The 18918-nt window shown below is 37.7% G+C and overlaps 1 protein-coding gene across 1 annotated transcript in view; it reads left to right on the forward strand.

Annotated features, from left to right (window-relative positions):
* LRP1B (LDL receptor related protein 1B) overlaps positions 1 to 18918 on the forward strand; it is a 398334-nt gene that overhangs the window by 141026 nt on the left and 238390 nt on the right. Inside the window, exons 6-9 of the mRNA XM_051623744.1 lie at positions 8718 to 8940; positions 10811 to 10982; positions 12984 to 13127; positions 14578 to 14814. Of these exons, the coding sequence (XP_051479704.1) occupies positions 8718 to 8940; positions 10811 to 10982; positions 12984 to 13127; positions 14578 to 14814 (776 nt within the window). The remainder of the gene's footprint in view (positions 1 to 8717; positions 8941 to 10810; positions 10983 to 12983; positions 13128 to 14577; positions 14815 to 18918) is intronic.

Consider the following 18918-nt stretch of genomic DNA (forward strand, 5'->3'; position numbering starts at 1 on the left):
TTTTAAAAAGTGAGTAACTGTTGTTGCTGTTGTGATGTGCTCCATGGCTCAGCTTCCCTCTAGGACCAATGTTAAACCTACCCAGTTCTTGACAGCTTTCCTCTCAGCCTAAGATTCACCAGGCTGCAGTTCAGACACAGTTCCAGGGGTCATCTTTTTTCAATTTCTTTTTCCTTACAAGTGCTGAACAATTAATGAAAACATTTTTCTCCCTCCCAACAGAAAAATCCTATTTTAAAAAAAAATTATCTCTTTTCAGCTAAAGGTAGTTGCTTATTAAGTGACAGGAAAAAAAGAGCCTGAGTGCATGCAATAATATATTGTTAAAATTAAATAGCTTCAGGAGAAGTACTGTGTTTATTCTTTCTGTGAAAGAGCTTCAGTACAATAGTAATTAAACTTTTCAAAATAAGTCTTTGAATATGTGTATTGAATGCGTATGCATTGGATATCTGATACCTAATTGGGTTCAGCATTATAAATGGTCAAGTTTTTGTTCCAGAAAGCATTCACAGCACAGTAGTACAAAATATTATAATAAAATTTGCATCTGTAGTTGAGTTTGAAGGCTAGTGTATGTATGACCCTGTGTTTCCAGTGAAGAAACTGTATTTTAATTTCCCAAAGCAAGAATTTTAATTTTCTCTGGCAAAAGTTTTTTTCACTGCCTCTTGTATTTCTAATAAAATACCCAGCAGAATATGTTAGAAAGACTTCTTGGTACTGTTGGGCTGACTTAAGTCTCTTAAAAGTCTGCTTAAGTCATAATATAAAAGCGTATTACTTGGGAGTTTGAGCATCTTTAAGAAGTGAGTTTTCTCAGTGGATGAACAGGGCAATTCAGCACAGCTGTTTTGTGATCAACTGGGAATAATCCATGTTTCTTCATTCTTACTCTACTTGATGAGCTAGTGGCACATAGGGAAGTGCACAAATAGGCTCAAAGGACTGCACTTCCAGATTTTTGCATCCCATTTAAATCCAAATCCATACATTTTCAAATGAATGGCAATAACTGGACAAATAGAATGCTAATCTTCAGGGCCCTTAATGAATCCATAAATACATCTTCAGTGCATCTTTCAGTGAAAACGTTATTAAAACTTGGCTTATATTTATGAAGAAAGCTATATAATAATTTTTTTTTAGTCCCTATCGTCTTATATTCGGAATAAATTTTAAAAATTCAGAACACAATTTTGTTCAGAAGAAAGAGAAATACAATGAAAATGCACCATTGCTGCACAAAATAACTCCAGGTAGTTATGTGGCTTTAATGAAAGGATATTGAATTGTGTTTAGGCAGAAAGGTTAAGCAAGTATAAATTTGATATATGCCAAGGGATGCAGTTTTTCAAGAGTACTTCTCATAGCTGTAATCTTATTGCTGATGGGGGAAAAACTCAGGCTTTATTATGATGAGAATGAGTGTAAGGTATTTTATTTTAATTTTTATCCTCTAGCAAAACTTATGAATGAATTTTTTATGTCTGTGGGTATTTGATTTATTGGTTTTATAATCCAGGCGTGCATTTTTTAGCTTGTACAGAAACTCACACCTGTTCCTAAGCAGAGCAAGAAAGAGAATGTGGTAGGGTTGAGGTAGGTTTGCTACATATTTACTGAGTGTGAAGTAGCATAGCTTGTGAGAGAAAATGGGAACTGTGAAAAGATATTTTAAGATAGAAAGTTATCTGTACATCTCATTATCATATATTATTCCTGCTGCACCTGGAGGTGGTCGGTGCACTGGAGACTGTTTGCAGTTCCTTCCCTGCAGAGAAGGCTTATTTGGGTGGGGAGGGGACAAGACTTTTTGAGGTTAATTATGACCTTAAAAATCCCTTTATTTTATGTATATTTAGTTGCCCTTCCTAAGTCAAAAGAAAGTGAAGGCTTTAATCCCTTCAAAGGTCGAAAGGGTGAAACTTGGAAAGTTCTATGCCAGATTGTGTTTTACTAAGCTGAAGTAACAGATCACAGTCCTGAATTATCATATTATATTCACTTTACAACATCTCTGTGAACTCATATTTCTATATGTCTGAGGAAATTACATTGGGATGGGGGGGTCCTGTTGATGGCAAACCCACTGGGCTTTATGCTAGGCATACTGCTATAGATGGACAGTTTTTAGGAGGAAAAAAGAACAAAATAATAAAAGTTGCAGGATTTTTCTCTTCCCCTGTGCCCTGCTACTCTGTTCATTAAGAACGCCACAGATTATGACAATTTCTAGCTACTTCAGCAGTGAACCAGATTTGCTCTTTTTTTAATCCTTCCCCAAATTCACAGCCCTGTTTGCTGCTCAGACTGCCATCCCTGTTCCTGCAAGCAAGAAAACCTTTGCTTTATCTGGTGATTTCCATGTAAAGAGCAAGACATTTCATTATAAATGTGCCTCAATTTGGGTTGAGCTTTTGGTGGTATTTTTGCCTCTGTTCTGTCATGCAGCAAACAGGGATGGGAGCTTGGCTCTGTGTGGTGAGAATGAGTTGTCTAACTGGGGTTTGCTTTGATCTGCAGCTCAGCTCTGTGCTGCTTCCTGCATGGCACTAAATCTGCAGCTCTGTGTGAGAAGACACCATTATTATTTTATCCTTTTGCACTCACTGCTAGGATTCAAAAGTACTGGGAACATTTGGAACGTATGTCTTGTGTTACATTGCAGAAATCACACAGGAGCTTTACTATAATTTCTTTCCTGTGTAGCACAGAAAACACCCACACAGTATTTCCTTCCAAAACCAGTTGCAAAATTTAAGGCATGTTGCTGGCAAGCTTGCTGGCTTCTAATCCCCCCAAAATAGCATGGATTTGCTGGGTGAAATTATCCTCGTGCTGATGGATGATGCATTTTGCTAGAAAGAAGGAGGAAGGAAGGAAGGAAGGACTCAAATACCTAAATCCAATGGCTTTTGCCTTCCTGCCCTGGGAAAATAATTGTCTTTGCCCCAACCCTGGCAATTGTTTTAAATGTAGGTCAGTTAGAAAGCAATGCTCTTCATGTAGGTAAGATTTGTCGGGTACACTAAGGGACATGGTCTGTTTACTACCAAAAATGACCTGAGTGTGGCAAATTTCTTTTCCTTTAGATACAAATGAAAACTACTGAACCCTGATTTCAACTGAAAAGTCAACAAAGGAGAAAACGATGTTGGGGCATGCTGTAAAGCAGATTATTAATAAAATGCATTGTAAATTAAATCAATTCGCATCCATTTTCGTTGAATGCTGTAGAAACCAGATGCAGGTCTGTGTGGCAGTCACCTGAGAATCCAATGAGTACTTCACCTGAGCTTTCATTTGCAAGGGGAGAAACCCACAGATAGTTTCACACAGTATTTTCAAGCAGGCGTTTTGGTCTTCTCATTGGTTTTTAAACAGATTTTTTTTTTTTCAATGGTGTTAAATTGCATCCCATTTATGTTACTGGAGAGGTTTTTCCCACACCATAATCCCTCCTCTAAATTAAAAAAAAAAAAGCTTCTAATTTGGTGTCACTCACTTATACATCCCAGAGCATAAGGTTAGGTTTTTGCATTAAGCCAAGTTTCTCCTGAGATCAATGCAATGTCTTTAGTAGCTTTTCTGTCTTGATAATGATCCTCTTGGTGTAATTTCTGAAAATTAAATACTGCTCTTTCTACTCTTGACTCCTGTTGAGGTATGGTGTTATCTGTTTTACTTAAATGTAGGTAGGTTCAGTCCACAGCAGTAACTTTATCTAAGAAAGCAGTGTTTTTTTCTATATGTACTGTATAATTACAGTACCTCTGATAAAATTGCATTGCAGTTGACTCTGGCCTGCGAGCTGCCACGCTCTCTGCCATTTTTCCCTACAAAATCTGCCCCAGCAATTCCCTCTTTTTTGGAATTATGCTAGTGGGCCTGTGATTGCTTCAGAAGAACAACCTTTCTGCTTCCTCAGCTTAAGTAGCAGGTGGTACCTTTTAAATGTGTGTGTATTTGTAGTCTTTATTCTTTTCCTACCGAGTAGTGCTTACATTAACAGATCTTTACCTCTGTTAAGAGACGACCAGAGGAAGAGGGAAGTAGATGGAGAGGCAAAAGATGATATTTTCCTTGCTGTTGCCACGTGACTGCTATGTGGCAGCTGGCTCAGGTTAGGTCACGTTGACAGTGTTTCTATCTGAGCTTTAGGTGACTCTCTAGGATACCAAATCTTCCCTCCTGCAGAACAGGGAGAGTGTGATACTTGGGTGCAGCTGGGATTAAAGTGTTTTGGTATCAGAGCTCATTCATTAGCCTTCACCCTTGCAGTTGCTCTTTTAAATGACACAATACTACCAGACATGTGATACTTACCTTCTGTACCTCTGTCCTCTTTGGGCATGCCTGGAACTGCATTTTGGTTCTTGTAAGGGATCAATGTGACTTTGCAAGAATATCTTTCGCTTCCATAGATCTACAGAAGGAACACTTGAAATTTAAAAGCCAACCTGGGAATTAAAGAAGCAATAAGAAGTGGAAATAGGCCAGTTTGTGAGTTACACAGGGGACAACTTAGAGCCTGACGTCTGGTAGCTGAATAGATGAGCTTCTGGACATGGTGACAAGTGTACTGTTTCCCTATTACAAAGAGGAATGAGAGGCTGAGGAAGAAAATAAAGAATTAAAAAAATATAATAATGGCATATGAATACACTTAACTGTGAAGCACAGTTGTACATATTAGAGAAAAAAAAGGGAAAACTACGTCATGATTCCCTGTAATATTGTTCCGTACGTGGGTGGTGAGTTTTGCCAGAGGGTTGCAGAATTGTGAAATTTTACCCCCTGAATGTCTGATTGTGTTGTACAGTATTTGGCTTTTTAGGTGCATCAGAAATTAAGTTTTCAGTCATCCAAATGTAGCTTTACAAGGAAAACGTACTTCTTTCTAGGCTAATTAAATGGGTGGATTATGAATGCGGTGGCTGAATCTTGGAAAACAAAAGGAAGTGACAAGACAGAAGCTGCTGGATAAAACCAGTGGTAATAAGGGAGACATGTAATGTTTGGCAGATGAACTAAGACAGTAACTGTCTGGGTCTGAAAGGAGGTTCTATCTAGGACAGATGTCTCTGTCAAGGAAGAGCAGCAGGCCTTTTGAGGCCCTCTTTATGTGTTTTTGGGACCTGATGATGAAGGAAAGATAAATTTATGACCACTGGTACGAGAGCAGGGACTGGGAAGCTCACTGTCACCTGCATCTCATGACAGCAGTCTTTTCCTCTGGAATTAGTAGCATGGCTTTCTTGATCTTTGTAGCCAGTAGGTTTGTCAGTTGAGGACACTTTACAATGTTATAGAGGCTTTAGCGCTCAGTTGTGGGGGGAGTGTTCCCTGTGTTTTCCTAGTTGAAACCAAAGTCTAGTTGGAAAGACCCCAAACGTAACTTTTTAAGACTAAGTTGTTAAGTTTTAGAACAGGTTGTATTTCATAGGCTGGAGAAAGTCAGCTAAACCCTAGGAAATCAGCAGAGGAAGGAGGATATATGTGATAGCTGCTGGTGGGATGACTGTAAATCAGCAGTGTAATAGAGCTGTGAAAATAGCAAATGTCATCCAGTGATGGCTGAATCTCCAGTTGATGGCAGGCAGGTTACAGGGCCATTGTACAGACACTGGAGAACTCCTCTATGGAACAACACAGCCAGTGCTGACCGTGCTTTTTCAATAACATGACCTAAAATTGGAATAACTGCACAAAAGGGCAACATAAAGAGCCTGTCTTACGAGATGAGAAAGATTGACTCTTTGCTTATCTCTAGCTGCTAGCTAGGGAGTGAAGGAATCTGATTGCCATCTAGAAATACCTTTGGAGGGAAAAGCAGGTGAAAAGAACTGTTTTAAGCCAAATAGGTTTGCTGAGGAAATCAGCAGGTATAATTTAGTAGTAAAGGATACCTGCAAAGCACCTGGACTCCGTGAAGAAGATTGTCCTTTTTTGTTGTTGCTTAACAATGGGCAGAACGTGGGGTTTGTACAGTTTCTAAGAGCTAGGAGAATATTAAGAATTTCTATTAATTAAGAAGTCTGTAGCTTTCACAAGATAACATGCCTTAATTAAATTCAGTTTTGTGCCAGAATTGTTGCTCTTTCACTGCAGCCTCAATTAGCATCCTCATTGGTAGTCTCAGGAAATAAAGGTTGTAGTGAACACAGTTCTCCTGGCCCTGTCAGCCCTGGCCCATCAAGGTCAGTCCTCACACACAGTGCTGGGGCTGCCCAGGGAGATGCACATGGTCAGTGTTCCTGCTGAAATTCCTCTGTGAATTGATAAAAGATTTCACTGCCCTCTGCTGAAAATGGGTGAGCAAAGCCAGCACCATCTGTCAGCAGGAAAATTAGCCTTGAGATGAAATAAATAACCCTACAGTGTATCCTCTGAAACTCCCAAGGCAAAGGAAATACAGTGTAATTGTGGGTCAGTTGATGTGTTATAAATGCAATTCTGATTTAAACCTCATTCTAATAATCTGCATTAGTCTTTAAATACGGAATTGTGTTTCAAGATTGCTTGCATTTAATTTTCTAATTTAATTTTCAGTATGCTTTGATCATACAGCAGCAGTTAGGTAACTACTTTCTTGCTCTATCTTTGCCTCTACATTAAAAGATAAAGTTTTAATGTTGTCAGTCTCCAGGAAAAGAGTAATTACTTGTACAATTAAAAGTGTGTCATTTACACATGAAGCCCTGCTTGGCTTCCTTAGCACACACAAATCTGTAGAAAACCAAGAAATGACCCACTGTCCCCAAAAGCTGGAGAAGCCTTTTAGATACTCTTTATCTATTTGCTATTGACATATAAATGTGTTATTTCTTGTCTGATCTGAAAGGAGAATTTAGTCATAAGGCAAATAATTGGGATTTCTAAGGTGTGTTAGTCTGTCTGGTGGTATCCTGTAGACATGTTAAATCTTGTGTAAGAGTACTGTGCACCAAGCAGTCAAGTTGAGTCAGTCTGAAGCCAAGTTTCAGGTCTTTGTGCACAGATGTTTATATCCACACCTGGGAGGAGCCTGGTGACTGCACAGCCCATTGGCATCTGTGATTGCAAAATGAGCTTTATTTGAATAATTGAATATTGATATACAAAGAATTAAAGAACCTAAGTCAGATTCCCAGGCTAGAGTACATGAAAGGTTTTAGCAACTTATTTTAGATGTAATAGGTGTTGGCCTTGCTATTGCTGATGAAATATATAGATAGATAAGTGAATACACATGTATCTGCAAGCAGTTCTTCGGCTGTTTTTGTTCCAAATTAAACATTTATTCTGCAGACGTAACTTTGACTTTGTGCATCATCTGTTGTATGCACATTTTGATTTATGTGGACCTGGATGTTAAGTATGTGGATTTTTAAAATGTCCTTAGAGTACAGCTGGAATACAGAATTACAGTGAAGGACAAGACAGGAATTCAAAATAATTTTGATAAATAGAAATCCCTGTCAGGAATGGAGTAGTCCCTCAGGAATGTTCCAGGTAAAGTTTATTCTGCCTTATGGCCTGATGATGGACTACGTGACCTTTCAAATTCTCCTCAAGCCTGGTTTTATGATTCTGTGATTCAATCCATTTTGACATTTGACAGCTGCTGTGTATATATGATAGATAATTCTCCTGCCTTCAATACTTTTAATGTTGGCTTTTTTTTTTTTTCATTTGTGTATTTTTGCACATGGAAAAACTTTAACTGCATTTAAAATGTATTCCTATTTATTTGAAGATGGTAATAATAAAGGATATGGATTTCACTTGGCTATTTAACAAACTCTTTCCAGCCCAAATTGTACAACAATGCTGGATTTCTATGAGAAGCTATAAATTACTGCCCTTTAACATACAGATATCTCAGTTTTATCTGCTGTTGATCCAATGTTATTCCCATTAGTGGTAATAACACTTATTTTGGAAAATTAAATCCTGATTCTCAAAGTAATTTTAGTAACAATCAGTCTGGAATCAGATTATTCTTTATAGCATGTCAAAGTCATGGCAAGGTGGTCTTCAGCTTGCAAGTGTAACTTGGTCTCACAAATGGGTATCTTGTTAAAATATTGTCAGGTTAATCAAAATTGATTTGTGTGTTAGTACACAATGAATGCTAATCAAGTATTGGGTTAGGAAGCTTTAGTAGCAATTTAAAGTCTGCTGGTTTCCCCTTTTTTCTTGGATGGAATGACTCACTGGACTTGTGGAAACATATTTCAAAGCCTCAACATCCTTCCAGGACTGAATACAAACTCAGTGCAAATACGTTTTCACAAACCTGGATGACTGGATTTGTTACGTGTTATAGGCAATGAATTGTTCTCCTGTTTGTGGTTTTGCCCCTTATTTGTAACTCTCTTGCCACTTTTTATAAGTAATGGTTAAAGAGATGTTTAAGTTTGTAATGTAGTTTCTGTACATATTGAATACTATCCATTTGAAAGGCAATTATTACATGGTGGATCTGTCAGGTAAGAAAGTAGATTTAGAACTTCTGTACATCCCATTTGAAATAACATTCTGTGTAATCTTGAATTTGTCAGAAGATATGGTGAATTTTCTTGGTAATTATGATTATCTAAGTGTGTTATTGATAGATGAATACCCTGAAATGATGAAGAACAAAAAAGGAACTTTGCACAGAGCCATCAGGAGCTCTGTTCTCTGCTCACACCCTTCAAAACTTACAACAACTTATTTTCTTTCAACAGAAAGCTTTTCTTTACAGACTATGGGAATGCTGCCAAGGTGGAGAGATGTGACATGGATGGGATGAACAGGACGTGGATCGTAGACTCTAAAATTGAACAGCCCACTGCACTAGCACTAGATCTCATCAATAAATATGTGTACTGGGTTGACATATATCTGGATACTGTGGAAGTTGTTGACTATCAAGGGAGAAAGAGGCATACAATAATTAAGGGCAGACAAGTAAGTATTTATTTGCAAATTAGTAAAAAGTAATGATACCAATAAGTCAATGTACCTCATGCCAATAGTTAAAGTAATTTCAGATTATTTTCTCTTTTTAGTTCAAAGGCATTAGACTTTCAAAGATCCATCTGCTTCTTTTGATTTACTTGCACTTTAGCTCATTTTGCAACCTATGGGCAGGATTCCATTCAGTGATTCATTAACAATGCACCCTGGAAGTCACACTTGAAGTCACACTTCTAGAGCTGCTGCTGCTGCTCTTGCTGCTGCTGCTGCTGCTGCTCTTGCTGCTGCTGCTCCTCTTGCATTTTTAAAAGCAATTAACAAGCACTTTTACAGGCTTCCAGCTGAGCTGTACTGGTGTCACAGGAGAGAGAGATGCTTGTTCTTTCTCTTCTTTCTGATACATAGATGCAAAAGAAGATTCTTGATGAAGTTCAGAGAGATTCTTTGGTCTCTAAACTTGCAAAGAAGGGAGAAGGGTCTGTCTCTATATGGGTGAAGAGTGTTGTATTGTTTGGCCTTTCATTTGGCCACTCTTACCACAAAAGGAGAGGCATATTGATTATTCTTCCGTTCAAATGCAGAATTCGTCATTTCACTACATTGTATTTCTTCCATATTTCATGTTTTAGAAATACTTTAGTTATTCCAAGTTACTCCTCATTAGTCCAAGGAAACAGCAGATCTGTAAATACTTTCTCAAGAAATTTGAAGAATTAAAGTTTGTTTCATAAGTACATGCTTTCCAAATTATAGGGGCTTTTAAGATTGATATCCTGGGTGGCTTTTGAAGAACTAGTCTTTGGAGCAAACATTTCCATTCATGCATATGAGAGCTGAAAAGCTTAATGAGATGTAAAAAACAACTATCAAATTATTACAATTTGTATTGTTACAAAAAAATAAAATCACAGTTTTAATAGTGTAAATGTAGAAAAGCTATCCTGAGAGTTAAATGATAAAGTTTTTAACTGCAAATGGAAATAGGGACGAATGGATTATAATGCAGAAGAGAATTCAGCAACTGGGTACATATGCATCATTATTTTCAAGGCTTTTTTCTTTTCCATCTTTCTATAATTGGATTGAATGTCTATTGGGTCTTAATCAAACACTTCCAATGATTTCTGTTTTCCTTTTTTATCTTTTTCATGGGTATAATACAATGGCAAGATTTGGCCAACTGGGGGCTAATTTCCAGAAAGGACTGAAATATTTGGTGCACACAGCAGGGTTTGGATTTTTTAGGTGATGTAGGTCTGAATTTGTTAATAAATTAGCTAAGTTAAATACTTTGTGGTGAATTATTTATTGATTAAACTAAAAAGATATTCAGTCTGTGAATATCTGAACACCAGCCAGTGGGTATATCTTGCACTATTTGTCTTACTTTGTTTATAACATGATTTAAAAATACATCCATTCAACCCATAAACTGTGTTGTGAATATATATATTTACTAGATTTGTTAGTTAATGCTAGTTAATCTGAGTCTTAGTTGTTATCAGTTAATTAATGTTAGTTAATACTAATGTAAACTGTCGCGCATAATGAAATATCCAGGAGATTTAATTTAAGTCAGAAAGTAGGAGATTCAGAGAATAAATGAATTTAGATTGCTAAATATTCTGAATTATCTGACTTTCTTGTGCAAAGCTTTTCTAATTACTAGCCTAGACTGCAAGAATGTGAACTACACTTGGTGTCCTTTGTGTTTATTATTTACAAATATTGACATATTCGGCAGTCCTTTTGTACAGTTAAGCAATACAATTCACATGAAGTTATTCTTCATAGATATACCTAAAATATTCTGCTAAAATAATAGGGGTTTTGTTGTGTTGTGTTTTTTTTTCTTTTCCAGATTAGGCATCTTTGTGGTTTGGCAGTATTTGAAAACTATTTGTATACAGTTAATTCAGATAACCTCAGCATTTTACGAATAAACAGATATAATGGCACTGATCTTCAGTCTGTTGGTACACTTGACAATGCTAAAGAGATCCGAGTTTACCAGAAGAGAACTCAAACAGTAGGTAAGATCAGAACTCCTCTTTCTTGGAAGGTAAAGCCAGATGTTTGGGTGGATGTGTGGTTAAGAAGATTCATCTAGAAAAACATATCAAAAGATGCAGTGAAAATTTCATTGTGTCAAAACTCTGCTTCTTCATCTGCACAGTTTTCTCTTTGCTTACTGCCAGTTTTCTGTGCATCTCATCTCCTAACACAATTGCTTCCAGAGCATTCAGCTTGGAGAACCTCCAAAGAGCCCTGCTCTGCAAGTTTTCTGGCTCCACACACTCCATGCTTTCAGAATTTAACAGCTTCCAAATTGTTACATGTCCCCATGCTTGGGTCTCAGACCTCAGAGATTCCTGGTTTCTCTGGGTCTACTTTTCAGACAGACTGCAAACCTCAAGAGAGCCCCTGTCTTCTCAGTTGCCAAAAAAGCCTGGAGAGGTGGGCAGCTTGCCTGCCTGCCTGCCAGCATGGCAAGTAGTGGGACAGGAAATTGCTGTTCAGTTTTCCTTGCTTTTTATAAATAACATCTTTGCCTTTTGTGAAAGAAATCTTCGTTTTTGTCTAGAATGAAAAACGTTTTATCATCTCAGAATTTTTCCTAAAAATAACAATTTCTGAGTTCCATGGTCCTGAATGACTCTAATCCTGGCTTTGATCACTTCCTTCTTACATCCAGAACAGCCATGTGATTGCTGGGAACTTTGTGCAAAGACAGCAAGAACCAAAATGTTTACAGCAATACTTTATGAGAATTTTGTGATGTGACTGATATGGCAATAAATCGTTGCCATGACTGCTTGGACAGAAAAGCTAACACATCAGTTCTGGTGATCAACATCAATATTATTAGACAGACTGACTGCTTTTAGAGAAGTTTCTGAAGTGGGAACACTAAATTGACGTAGACTGGGTGAACTAATTTTCACCCTGTAGCTGAGGGCATTGATTTGCAGATATCAGTATCTGAAGGGGCTGCAAAGACTCCTTGCTATAGGCCTTGCTCCTATACACCTGAAGGATTCAGAGAGGTTGAGTAGAGGAGAGACATGAGCACAGTGTAATCTTTTATTGCATCCTGTGATTACTCTGTTCCTTTTGCCCTTTGTTCACTCTGATACTACTTTTGTTTTGAATGAACATGTTTGTTGCTTGTCAGGATTTGCTGTAAAGGCTGTCTTAACTTGCTAGGGTTTCTGTATGCCTTTAACAATATCGACCTTAAACCATTTGATTGCTTCTTTTTTCTTTTTTCTTTTTTTTTTCCTTTTTTTTCCAACAACTAAAATGCTTGAGGGAAAGGGGGAAGAAGAGAAAAAAAATTTTGAGCTAAAATAATGTCGACCTGTTGTAAACCAACTTAGTAAATGTAGGATAGAGGTAGATTTTGTTTTCTCATCAGATTTACAGAGTTTTTAAAAAAAAAAAAAAAATTATATGTAAGTCTTCTAATTTAGACCTGTGCATTTGAACATACGGAATCAAGGGAAAGGAATTATTGGGCTTTTTCATGTGGGTAAATGTCCCAACTGTACAAACATGGAAAAACGGTACAAGGCTTGTTCTGTTCTTGAGCTTCTGTGCAGGTATCTGTCCAGAAAGATGCTGTCTAATGGAGTTCAGTTAATAGCAAACTGCATGACATGGGCTTCACTCTGTTCTCAAAAAGCCAAGCAACCAACTATATGAACCAAAGCAACAAAGGAAAAAAGGAGAACGGTGCCAGCTGTCCCAGGGCAGTGCTGCCTGGCAAATGCTGTGCAGATGTTTATCCAAAAAAAGGGGTGACCACATACAACGATGGGTATGGCTTGATAGGCACAAAATGGTCCTTTGGGTTAGTGGTCTGGTTTGGGCATCAGGTTAAAAACCCACCTTATTCTGTAGTAATTTTCTGGTGGAAGATTTATGGTGACACAAATTCCCTTTCTACTCCTTCCTAACCTTTCTGCATGCTGATGCACATCGTTGTCCTACTCTCAACGAATTTCAAGCTTCCTGTTTTTCACTCACTGCAGTCAGAAGCCACGCATGTGAAGTGGACCCCTATGGGATGCCAGGGGGCTGTTCCCACATCTGTCTGCTCGGCAGCAACTACAAAGCACGGACGTGTCGCTGCAGGACGGGCTTCATCCTGGGGAGCGACAGCAGGTCCTGCAAAAGTACGTGACATAAACCACAGGGTTCACCAGTCACTCACAGTTCCGAGTGGAGCTCCCTGTGTTTTTTCATGTGCTTGTCAATAACAAGAGAAAACACATGGGCTGTTGGGGGATAAAACTTGTTTGCAACGTGTCCTGTTCATACGCTCCTTTCAGTCCCTTGAAATGGTTTCATTTGGCTTAGGTGATAGAAGTGACAAATCAAACCTGGGGTGCTGTTTAAAATCATTCTATAAATGATCACAAGTTTTAAGTTCATCAGTCTTACTTTTTTTTAATATATATATCTGGTATATCTTCTCACAGCACATAGGTACAGAAATCCTGTTAAATAGTTCATCACATCCAGTTTCTACCCATACAATCAACTTGTCCCTCAGAAGCAGATCATTCATGAGAATAAGTCAAGCACGGTTTTTCTCATAATACTTTGTGAAAGCAAGTCTGATTTGTGTAAGTGTGGTTGTGCTGAACATTTGGTATCACATTAGGTGTCTATAGTTAACATTAGGACAACATCTATTGGTCACCTGCAGCCAACAGGACAGTCCTGAAGGTTTTGAGAAACACCTTTTATTGTCTAGTTTGTTCATCAAATGGCACATTGATTTAGTTCAGATGAAAGGCATGCAATTAGATACTTTGGATGTGGTAGATGAAATTGTTTGACCTCAGTCAAACCTCATGTGGTTTTCACTACCAGTTACAACAAAAAAACCCTGAGAAGCATTAGGAAAAGTATAAATTTTGGAGAATTTTAAGAGGTATGTTGATAGTACTAAGGATATTTATGAGTATCTTTATAGAAAAAAAAGCACCTTACTAAGCTTCAGTTACTTGTAATTAACCTACTTGACTAAATGGTAAAAATCTCCTCAGAAAGAGCATATATTGGTATCCATGTTTTGTATCTCAGTGTGTTGATTTGTTGTATCCCTTTCTATTTGAAATAAATTGGCAGTAATCTTTTGTCTTGTTTGTTTCTGAGAAACTTCAGGTGACAAAAACAGTGTGTTTTTACTGGAGTTTAGGGTAGTTTTAAATTCAGTGATTACTTTAGTCATGGTCTACATTATCCTGGAGGATCCTAATGCATTGTAAAATATCTACAAAGCTATTTATGTCCATTTCACAGTAGATGCAAAGTTATTCTGTGATCTTACATTGTTTCCAGTATGAACCCTTATAGAAAAAAACATAATTTAAGGTAAGCAGCTCACTGAAGTAATTTTTATTTTAATTAAGATAATATAATTAACTAGATTTCTTGAGTTTAGATACCTTTGGAATATATGAAAATTTAATTTTTTGTGTTGAATAACACTCCTACTCCCCCACTAATTGTGCCAGTTAATTAAACAGTGACATTATGCACCGTAAAGAAGATTAGGCAGCATCAGTTGTTTGTTTGTAATCTTTTATATTTTTTTTATTTTTTTTTTTTTTGCAGGACCAAAGAATGAATTGTTTCTTTTTTATGGGAAGGGACGCCCAGGAATTATACGGGGAATGGACCTGAATACCAAAGTATCTGATGAATATATGATCCCTATAGAAAACCTCGTCAACCCTCGTGCTCTGGACTTCCATGCTGAAACCAATTACATTTACTTTGCTGATACTACCAGTTTCCTAATTGGACGACAGAAAATTGATGGCACAGAGCGAGAAACAATCCTCAAAGATGGTAGGAAATATTTGACTGATAGTTACATTCAGAGAATCTCACAAAAGAGAAGCTGAACTGACATTTACAGATAATTTAAAGCTTTATTTAAATATTCCATGGAAAAAAGATCCAAACTAGACCTTGAACAGAGCTAGAGAGACTTATTTTTTCACAGTTTCCTGTTTGTTGTTTGGTGGTTTTTTTTCTTGACTGCCAAAAAGTGAAGTTTGGTTAAGCTGCTCTCATGAATTCTTGCTTTGTCTGTTCAGGCTGGTACCTGCCAGAGAGTAATTCTGCATGTCCTGCCTTCTTCCTCTAGTTAGATACAGTAGACCCAAAATGTAGTTCTTTGTAATCATTCACTGAGCCATCCCATATCCTTGTGGACTTCATAAGACTTCTTCACTCCAACCTGTACCACAGTGTGGATTCTGGAGCTTATTCAAGTAGTTGACACTAGGTTAGGAGGGAGTGTTGATTTGCCTCAGGTCCTGCACTTGGGTTACAACAACCCCAAGCAAAGCTACAGACTTGAGGAGGAGTGGCTGGAAATCTGGCCAGAGGAAACGGACCTGCTGGTGTCTATCAACAGCAGGATTAATATCAGCCAGCAGTGTGGCTAAGAAGGCCACCAGCATCCTGGCTTGCATCAGCAATAGTGTAGGCTAACAGGACTAGCGAAATTACTATCTCCCTGTATTTGGCCTTGGTGAGGCTGCACCTGACATACTGTGTTCAGTTTTGAGCCCCTCGCTTAAAGAAGGACATTGAGGTGCTGCAGTGTGTCCAGAAAATGGCAACCAAGCTGGTGAAGGGTCTGGAGAACAAATCAAACTAGGAGCATCTGAGGGAACTGGGGGTGTTCAGCCTGGAGAAAAGGAGGCTCTGGGGAAACCTCACTCTACAACTACCTGAAAGGAGGTTGGAGTGAGGGTGGGGGTTGGTCTGTTCTCCCAAGTAATGAGCAACAGGACAAGAGAAAGTGGTCTCGAGTTGTGTCAGGGGAGGTTTGGATAAGAGAAGGAACTTCTTCATTGAAAGTGTTATTAATCACTGCAATAGGCTGCCCAGGGTGATGATTGAATCACCATCCCTGGAGGTGTTTAAAAGATAGTTAGATGTGGTGCTGAGGAGAAGTGTTCAGCACTGGACTTGGTAGAGTTAGGTTAATGGTTGGACTGAATTATTTTAAAGGTCAACCTGAATGATTCTGTGGTTGTGTAGTTTAGCAGGGTGCGACTTCCTGTACTGTTTTGCAAACTCATTAGAAAAAAAGTACTGTCTTTCCTGATGAATTTTCCATTGTATATATGGAAGCAACAGGAAGACTTAACCATTTTTTTTTTATATAATTTTAATTAAGACATTGACACCATTTATTGTAGGAATAATAAAAGATACCAGCAGTTCTCTAGTTTCCACCTCTCCCACCACACCTCACAGAATCTCCCTGGTCTGGGATCATATCTTATCACACTAAATGTTGTCTCAATTATAAAGCCTCCAGTTTTTCAACCCATATTTTTTCTTTTTTTTTTTTTTTTTTCATGAACCCTTTTCATGAAAGACTGCTTCAGCAAGAGGTAGCAACTGCCTCAGTTGAAACCCATTCTACAGTAATTAATTTCTAGTATTCAAGAAAATAAGCAGGATGAATATTCATCTCAGCCTTCAGAGAGCATAATATCTTTACTTGTAAATTGAAGCTCAAGAAAGTGAAAGTATCTAAAGTACCATTTCTTTAGCACAGGGATTTTCATTCCCTGCCATTCATAATCCATGCTTTAATCCACCCATCTCAGAGATGTTGTCTCCAGTTTGCAGGGATGTGGTGCTGTTTTGATATAAGGTCTTTCCACAGACCTCGGAGAGCCTGCACAAAGGTCCTTTCAGTTCTAATTGCAAGGAATAGATGGCTCACTTTTAGGCAATCACCAATTCAGGATAAAGGCAGCTGTCTGAGTACGTAATGAATTCTCAGGTCTCAATCTGGTAACTTAATTTCACTGCGAATATGGATATGGATAATAGACATCACAGAACTGCCATTGTTGACTTTCTTTTACTAAATAACACATTTAATTTTACAGCCAAATGTGGAGGAAGAAGTGAAGCATAGATTTAAACATTACAAGGTAGCACCAAGGAGCATCCCTGCTGAAAGATGTCAGATGGGTTGGGGTTAGTCTAATCCAACATGCAAACATTAATAAAATTTGTATAGCAAGCCAAGAAATTTAAGAAACTCTTAAATATAGTTCAACTGAATTTGCACTCTTGGGAAGTCCAACACAGCAAAAAGACCAGTGCAATACCAGAGGGAGTTATAGATTATCCAGTGATGTATTACTGGTGGTCTCAATACTTCAAGACCAAAAAATGGTCACTCTTATTTCCCCCCACTCCTTTCCCAAGAGCTTGCATTGTTAGTTAGAACTTGTTGTAGTTTCTTAACTTATTGTATGTTTAAAGAACACTTGTTAATATATTTTTCATTAAATAAAAAATTAATACGGCCTCCAGCCATGCTACCTCAGCTTTTATTCTTGTCAGCTCTCAAGAACTCAGCAGGGACAGATTAAATTGTTCCTTGGTGTAAGGCTACTAGAGAAAAATCAGGTGTGTCAGGAGGTGGTTTATTATTTGCTCTGAACAGCATGCTGCTAAGGAAACTATCTGTGGTAGATGTCACTTCTCAGATTAGAAGTTGTCATTTTTTGTGACTATCAGGTTTTGCAAGAATAGATCTGTTAGCTCAAACAACACTGTAACTCAGGTAATTGCAGTTTACCTACATGAGAGCCTGATCCTATAAGATGTTGACTGGGAATTGAGAACACTGAGCACCTAAAACTGCTAGAGTTTGATTTCCCGTATAGTTTCAGCTGTGATTTTTTTATTCTTCACTTCAGGAAACAAACTGCTGTGTAGTATTGATAACTGTTTGACAGCCCACAGCACGGCCTGCCCTAGAGTTGGCAGTACAAGTGCATTAGTAGTATATTGTCACCAGCAATATAAACTGAATCTTGCATGTGAAATAAGTGGGGTTTTTTAAAATAAAGTGGAACAGACTACACATTTTTAAAGGGATTTAAATATTGTTCAGTTGAGGCAACAGAAACACAAACTCTGGGTTTTCTCTTGTTTTTGTTTTGTTATCCACTTGTAAATGTTAGCAAGGACAACTAACTTTTTGCTTAAACAAAGTCTAAGTAAGTCTTTAAAGATCTTTGGAAGCTATTTAGCTGGTTGGTATGTAGAAGATTATTTTTTTTTTCACTGGTTTCAGTTAATCCAGTATTTCAGGCGCTATGAGTGTGCATGATCCAACTGGCACTGATGAGCCAGGCCATTCTATACCAATCTACCCACTGTGCTCACAGTCTTTTGCATGTTCAAAACCAATGGTGTGAATTCTTGTCTCTAGAAAGAGGAGATTTTAGAAATCTTGCATCTGTTTGGTATCTTTTGAGCCCATCCTACTGTTGATACTAAAATTCTGGTATTATTTCCAGAATTACAAATATTCATTTTTCCATGACGAAGTGGACGACAATCAATTATTTCATTCACCTCATCCTTTTTATGTTGAAAGGGCTTCAGTTCAGGAAGCCTGGCTTACTGTAGTCAAATCAATTTTATTTATCCAGAAAGACCATTATTTTGTTCCTATTCACTACTTGAAGTTAAGCCCACCTAAAAAGGAATGTTTAAAGCTTTTAGATAATTAAATAAAAGTGAACGTTAAACCAAATTTGTATATTTATGTGTTCATCTGTGCTATTTGTCCACTGCTGTTGTGCCCAGAGGACACTGATAAGGGGGGAAAAAAGCAGTTTTAAAAATACTGCATGGTTGTCATGCTATGACTGTCAGTAGCCATCAGCTTCTTTTTTATTTTCTATTTTTAAACAGTGAAAGCAAACTGACGGAAGTAGCTCTTTTATTAAGGGAATCTTTGCTATTTTTAAGTCTTAGTATAAAGTGAGAGTTTCTGTCATAATCTTAGTATACTTCAGCTTTATATTTAAATGCATTTTGTTTTTTCTAAATGGAAGTAGTTATACATATAAGGAAAAAGGAGAAGTGTTGCAATGACAAGGTATTTGAAAAAAATAA

Source organism: Apus apus, chromosome 6 (genome assembly GCF_020740795.1).
Source record: "Apus apus isolate bApuApu2 chromosome 6, bApuApu2.pri.cur, whole genome shotgun sequence".
In the NCBI taxonomy this organism is placed as follows: domain Eukaryota; kingdom Metazoa; phylum Chordata; class Aves; order Apodiformes; family Apodidae; genus Apus; species Apus apus.